This window comes from Sinocyclocheilus rhinocerous, unplaced genomic scaffold (assembly GCF_001515625.1).
Source record: "Sinocyclocheilus rhinocerous isolate Xijiao unplaced genomic scaffold, SAMN03320098_v1.1 scaffold1648, whole genome shotgun sequence".
Taxonomy (NCBI): domain Eukaryota; kingdom Metazoa; phylum Chordata; class Actinopteri; order Cypriniformes; family Cyprinidae; genus Sinocyclocheilus; species Sinocyclocheilus rhinocerous.
The window spans coordinates 78,719-85,077 of NW_015647958.1; the positions used below are offsets into that span (position 1 = coordinate 78,719).

Consider the following 6,359-nt stretch of genomic DNA (forward strand, 5'->3'; position numbering starts at 1 on the left):
TTTGGACAGGGAATATATATATATAATAAAATACATTGTATATGTTATAACCTGCTTTATAAGTTTTATATCTACTGTCTGTCATCCGAAACCAGTAAAATTGTATTTCTCTCTCTCTCTCTCTCTCTCTCTCTCTCTGTCTGTCTGTCTGTCTCCATATGTATTGATAGTTAGTATCCACACCATTCATATTACAGCCTGATAATATCCCTGTATTAGAGAAATCTGTTATGATCTGCTGTGTATTTGCTGATGGACTTTTATTTGCTTGCAGGTGACTTCAGTTCTCCTGAGCTCTTCACTGTCCCCTGCTGATCACATCACAGAGCATGAGTGAGATTTAATGAGACAAGGATGGCAGGAGGAAAATGGCAGGACAGGCTGAAGTCTGTGGAGCAGAGAGCCTCATCTTTTCAGTCTTCTCCTCTGAGCTGTCCGTACAAGCCCCGTCTGTCCCGGCCATGGCAGCCCTCCTCTGTCTGGAGACTCTTCCCACGGCAGAACGCAGCCATCGCCTTCACTCAGCACGTTAAACAGGTCTAGACAGAAGCTGTTGCACATCTGTTTAAATGAGGTATAACTTTGCTATTTTTAAAGTGTTTGGCTCTTATTATGTCTTTATCAGGACGTGCATTTATTTTCACTGGAGAAGGAAGGCAGTTATGCTGGACAGAGGATTTTCCTAGTGACCAGCTACAGTGAACTTTGGCATTATTACAGGTACCTGCGACACATAATGATATGTATAAATCAGTTTTAGGAAAGTTACTTAAAGAAAGTAATCTGCTACAGATGAGGAATTTTATAAATCTGTAATCAGTAGTCAGTGGTAATTTACTTTTACTTCACTTTTAATACAATGTGCATGCACTTAGAGGCATTGCTGTAGGTGAATGAGAGATCTTTGTCTTTTCAGCACTCACAGACAGTCTCTGATGCACTGCTATGAGGTCATTCTGGAAGGGGCCGTCTGCAAACTTTACTTGGACTTAGAGTTCGACAAAGCCTCCAACTCACACCTGGACGGCAAGATGATGGTGTCAAAACTAATCCAGGTAAGTATACACTACTCTTCAAATGTTTGGGGTCAGTAAGGTTTTTTTTTAAGAATTTATATTTTTATTTAGCAAGGACATATTGAAGTGAACAAATATTACAGTAAAGACATTTATAATGTTACAAAAGATTTTGATTTCAGATTATTGCATATAAATGCATTTTTATTCAAGATTTTCTGTTAAATATCAAGTTCAAAACATATCTTTTTAAAAATGTATAATTGCTTCCACAAAAATATTAAGCGGCACAACTGCTTTCAACGTTTATAATAATAAGACATTTTTATTGAGCACCAAATCAGCATATTAGGAGGATTTCTGAAGAATCACGTGACACTGAAGATTGGAATAATGGCTGCTGAGAATTAAGCTTTGCCATTGCATGAATAAATTACATTTTAAATTATATTAAGTTAGAAAAAATGTTACTTTAAATTGTAATAATAATTCACAATATTACTGTTTACAGTGTATTTTTAACCAAATAAATGCAGCCTTGGTGAGCTCAAAATACCTTTTTAAAGGGGTCATATGATGCGATTTAATTTTTTCCTTTCTCTTACAAAAATCTTACTGACCCCAAGCGTTTGAATAGTGTGTTATACAAAAAAAAATAGCTGATTTTCAGGAATAAAAAATGCATGTAGTAAGCAGACATCAAAAACTACGGTTTTCAAAACGTTCCTCCATATACAAAAACAGTATGTGTGTGAGAAGCTAGAGGAGGTTTATGGTCTACGCTGCTCTGCAAGAGATGTCCTTAATCTAGACTCCAGCACCTCTGAGAAGTTTAGTCGCCATCTTATCTTCATGCTTCCCAGTGCTGCATTCAAAGACAACTCTCATGTAGGTGAGTCATTGTCATATCATCAACATGTACAAAGAGTGATTACATGGTGGTTGATGCAGATATATTTGTTGCAGTCTGTGATAGTGATGTGTGTGTGCATGTTTGCAGGGCGATTTATTCATGATATCCTGCATCCTGCTCTAAAAAGCCTTCAAAAAAGGTGAGATGACAAATATTGGAAGCTGTGACCAAACTCAGAACTTAGAACTGAATCTGTTTCTCACAAACTCATCTTTTATATTTTTGCAGTGTTCTACATTTCTACATCCTTCTGTTTCTGATATAATATCATATTGGTTTGATTTGGTTTAAAGCAAACCAGAGGCACCTACAACAGAAGTCTGTCCAAGAGAGAACAGAGATGATGTGGATGGTTCTCAGGCCAAGAGAAGAAAGTATGAAGAGAAGGATCTTGACTTTCTTATAGTGAAGAGCAAAAATGGACAAGAACAACTTTTTGTTGACCTGGGTAAGAATGAGTAGGTTGTTCTTTAGTCTACAAAGTCTTGAAAAATGTATTGTTTCAATGACACAATTGGCTTTAAAGGACTACTGTTCACTGCAACTTCTTTGCTGTTGATTAAATGAATAAGAGTACTTATTACATAAAGAATATGTTTTAAAAGTTTTTAAAAGTGTGAACAGAATGTAATGTTTTCTGACATTTAATTACATGTTATTATACAATTAAATGAAAATGCTTTTAAAATTTAATATAGCTTTTTAAATTTAAATTTATATAAAATGCAAATAGTTGCATGACTACTTTTAAATTCGTAATTACTTCTATTATCTTTGAAATATGGTAAAAGTAAAGTACATTTAATTTATGGTAATCTGCAATATACCTTAATGTAATTTTATGTTGTGTATTTAAATATATTTGTCATTTTATTTACCTTTGTAATGATGAACATGCAATTTAGTACATTTAAAATATATTTACTTAAAATTTAATTTTGAATAACACAACAGTTAAAATTATTATCAAGTACTTTATGTGTGCTTTAGTATATTAGTCAACACATCAAAGTCAGTGTACTTCTTTAAATCAAGACAAAAATCATGTTTTTATTCAAACATGATTTAAAATAAACATTAAAATAAAACTTTTAATTTGACATTATTATTATACAGTGTACTTAACTGTGTTTAAAAACGTTGCCATGAAAGTGTACTCTCTTTAATTACACTTAATGACACTTCATTAAAATTATATTATCAGAATGTAGTTTATATATATATATATATATATATATATATATATTTACGATTTAAAGTACACTAAATGAACTTGAATATGCAAATGAATAAGGGACAAGAAAATGGTCCTTCATTTTAATAACATTCTGTCCTCTTTTGAAGGAGTCTACACCAAGAACAGAAACTTCCGTCTCTACAAGTCCTCCAAACTGGGAAAGAATGCAGCATTTTGTGTGGCAGAAGACAACAAGTTTGTCCCAAAGCCCTCCAAGCACACCACAAAAGAAGAATACATATTTTTAGCTTCCTTAATCACCAATATCAGGTTATTTGTATGCATCTTTACATCTTTGTGTAAACATGTTGTCCACATTCTGGTGGGGCCAGCTTTTTTGTGATTATATCTTTGTTTTAGAATACTGAATTTTACACACACTAACACACATATCTGTTTTGCATTAGTTTCACAGGACAGAGGATTTTGACTTATGATATGCCACAGAAGAGTACAGCAGGATCTCAGTGTTCGACCCTTCAGATAGAGTCACACAGCTCTGGTAATGAGAAATACAAATTAACATCCCCAAGTGCTATCAGTGGTTTCTAAGAATAGGATTTGTGAGCAAATTAACTCAATGTGGTTCACTTAAAATGTGCATTTACTGCATTTACCCTGCTTGAATGTCATGCTTTATTGTTCACATCATTGACAGTTAACTACAAGTGGACACTTTTCACTCTGCCCTCTCCATATACTGTAGATCTGTTGGATGAACAGAAGCCGTCTCCTTTTAAAGAGGTGGATGAATTTGTGCTGACACTTGTGTGCAAGGATGGCATTCAAGGAAGTAAGAGATGGTGCCATGCTTTCATTGTACCTCAGTTTCCTTCAAATGAAAGAAACGTGTTTGTCCCTCGTGTAACTCAAAGCACTTTTTCACAAAAGAAATTACTTCAGCTGAAAGCTTTGTGAACTGAATGTCACATTTAACCCAAACAGGCATCCGGCGATGGAACTACTTTGCATCTGAACAGCTGTTGGTTTATGATATTGAGAAATTCCGCTGGTGCCACAACGTGAAGCGCTTTCACAAGAGCAATAACATCATGTGAGTCTGTACTGCTGTGATTTGCATTTCTTTACATTGTCTGTTTGATGGTCTGTAACAATTACGGATGCTCTTTATTCTTCTTTTTGACAGAATTGTGGTGGATCTCAAAGAGGAAGTGTGGTATCAAAGATGCCATGACCCTGAGTGCAGGAGACAGAACTACAGATCCTCCAGTACGCTCCACAGAAGAATAAATAGCACCACATAAAACTTTTACTTTCTAGCTACTATATAGCTTTACTACTATAGCTTGTACTGCCACTAGATGTGACAGTGTTTGCTATAGATGTGATATTGCTTCTAGATAAGAATCTGTTGTCTGTTGATGTAGTGTTTTTATTGTTAACAAAACATATTATCATCATTTTCTGTAAAGCTGAAATAAAATATGAATATATTGCCTCAGCAACTAACTCAAATACGTTCAGGCTGAAGTAGTAAAATGACTAAAACAGATATAAGAAATAATTTAAAAAACTAATAAAAATTACAAAAGAAAACTAAAACATAAAAGTTAATTCAAAATAATAATAATTTCTATTATAGTATATAAATAATGCTAAAATAACACTTAAGATGTGACTAGATGTGGGGAATGATATGACATTTAAGTGGGTTAGATTGTAATATGGCATTTCTATGTTTTTACAGGCTTCCCTCTGCCTCAAGAGGTCTGCATGAGCCACCTGCTGATGGAGGTCAGTCAGGATTCAACTCATCTGGAATCTGGATGGAGACACCTGTAATTTACATAAACCATACATTAGTTTGAATGTATATTTGTGTGTTGACTTTTACATCTTTCTTTACATAAGGATGAAGAAGATCAGGCATATTTAACGGATGAACTGGGGAACATTGAGCTTGCGCAGAGCTCTGTACCCAGGACTGATTCAACAGAGTCCTCTTCGGCTCCTCAGGCTGAGAAGGCTGAGGATTGGGGAGAGTGGCCTGATGACCCTGCTTATCTGGAAGCACTGCAGGAAGTAGAAAGGGCCACTGAAGAGGTACCAGATGAACTTCTGCTCCAGGCAGTGACTGAGTGTGAATGATGGTCTTGTAACCTAAAAGTCTAAAATATGTTCTTAAATTCTGTTTCCTAACAAACTGTATTTTCTAAATGTTCAAAGATGATTTATTTCCATAAATTATTTTAGATTATATGACTTGGGATATTACAAGTGTGTAAAATGTATTAGATTTTATATACTTAGATGAATTAATTTAGAAGAACAATACTTGTTAGCCTGAGTAAATAAAAATTAGAAATAATACAAAATAATCGGTGCACAGGAATTTGTGAGTATGTATGTGTGTGTGTGTATACATATAAAACACATATATACAGTATCTCACAGAAGTGAGTACACCCCTCACATTTTTGTAAATATTTTATTATATCTTTTCATGTGACAACACTGAAGAAATGACACTTTAGGGGTGTACTCACTTCTGTGAGATACTATATATATATATATATCTAATACATTTTAAATCATCCTGTATACATTTAATGCTGAGAAATATTGCATATGTTTTGTCTGATTGTGGACACATTTGACCCCTTTAAAGATCCTCATATGGATTTGATGTAATTTGATGCAGTGTAAAAATCTTCAATTTTAAATTTAACTGTTGCTTTAAATTAAACATTTGTAAATATAGGTAAAATAAGTGTTGCCAAATTTCATTGTACCTTTTCAACCTCTTTAATTTAGTTTTAATTTTGAAACTGAAAAAACATAAATCGAGTAAAAATGACAGATTATTGTGACAAGTTAAATGGATGGAAAACTGATTTTTGTTACTTTTCTGATTCATAGAATCACAGTAAAACAAAAGCAAAACATTTATTATCAAATGTAGCACAATTAACACTTGATTTAAAGTGTCCTGTTTCCTCCACTAGAGAGCAGCAGTGGTCTATTACTGAGCAGAGATGCAGCACAGGGCTGGATATATAGTATGTTGCTGTATAAATTTAAATCTGAGAATAGCTGAGGAGGTGGGTTTCCCCAGCTGAATCTTGCCTCTTCCCAAGGAAGTATAGTTTTTCATTTCTCTGCAAAGCTGCTTTGGAACAATGTGTATCATGAAAGGCCAAACATGCTTTTTATTTCTTATACGCTTGAAAAA

General features: G+C 34.0%; 1 protein-coding gene across 4 annotated transcripts in view; it reads left to right on the forward strand.

Moving 5' to 3' along the window:
• The window catches only part of primpol (primase and polymerase (DNA-directed)), a 6,099-nt gene extending 659 nt beyond the window's left edge, over window positions 1-5,440 (forward strand). For 2 of the 4 annotated variants that reach the window (XM_016513919.1, XM_016513916.1), the window contains exons 2-15: window positions 171-173; window positions 275-537; window positions 626-720; window positions 917-1,055; window positions 1,761-1,908; window positions 2,017-2,068; window positions 2,223-2,377; window positions 3,274-3,436; window positions 3,574-3,668; window positions 3,873-3,959; window positions 4,112-4,220; window positions 4,314-4,396; window positions 4,875-4,921; window positions 5,039-5,440. In XM_016513919.1, coding sequence (XP_016369405.1) covers window positions 355-537; window positions 626-720; window positions 917-1,055; window positions 1,761-1,908; window positions 2,017-2,068; window positions 2,223-2,377; window positions 3,274-3,436; window positions 3,574-3,668; window positions 3,873-3,959; window positions 4,112-4,220; window positions 4,314-4,396; window positions 4,875-4,921; window positions 5,039-5,275 — 1,593 coding nt within the window. In that variant the 5' untranslated portion in view covers window positions 171-173; window positions 275-354 and the 3' untranslated portion in view covers window positions 5,276-5,440. The remainder of the gene's footprint in view (window positions 1-170; window positions 174-274; window positions 538-625; window positions 721-916; window positions 1,056-1,760; window positions 1,909-2,016; window positions 2,069-2,222; window positions 2,378-3,273; window positions 3,437-3,573; window positions 3,669-3,872; window positions 3,960-4,111; window positions 4,221-4,313; window positions 4,397-4,874; window positions 4,922-5,038) is intronic. The other 2 variants (XM_016513918.1, XM_016513915.1) reach the window with 1 other exon arrangement.
• Window positions 5,441-6,359: the final 919 nt, after the last annotated feature.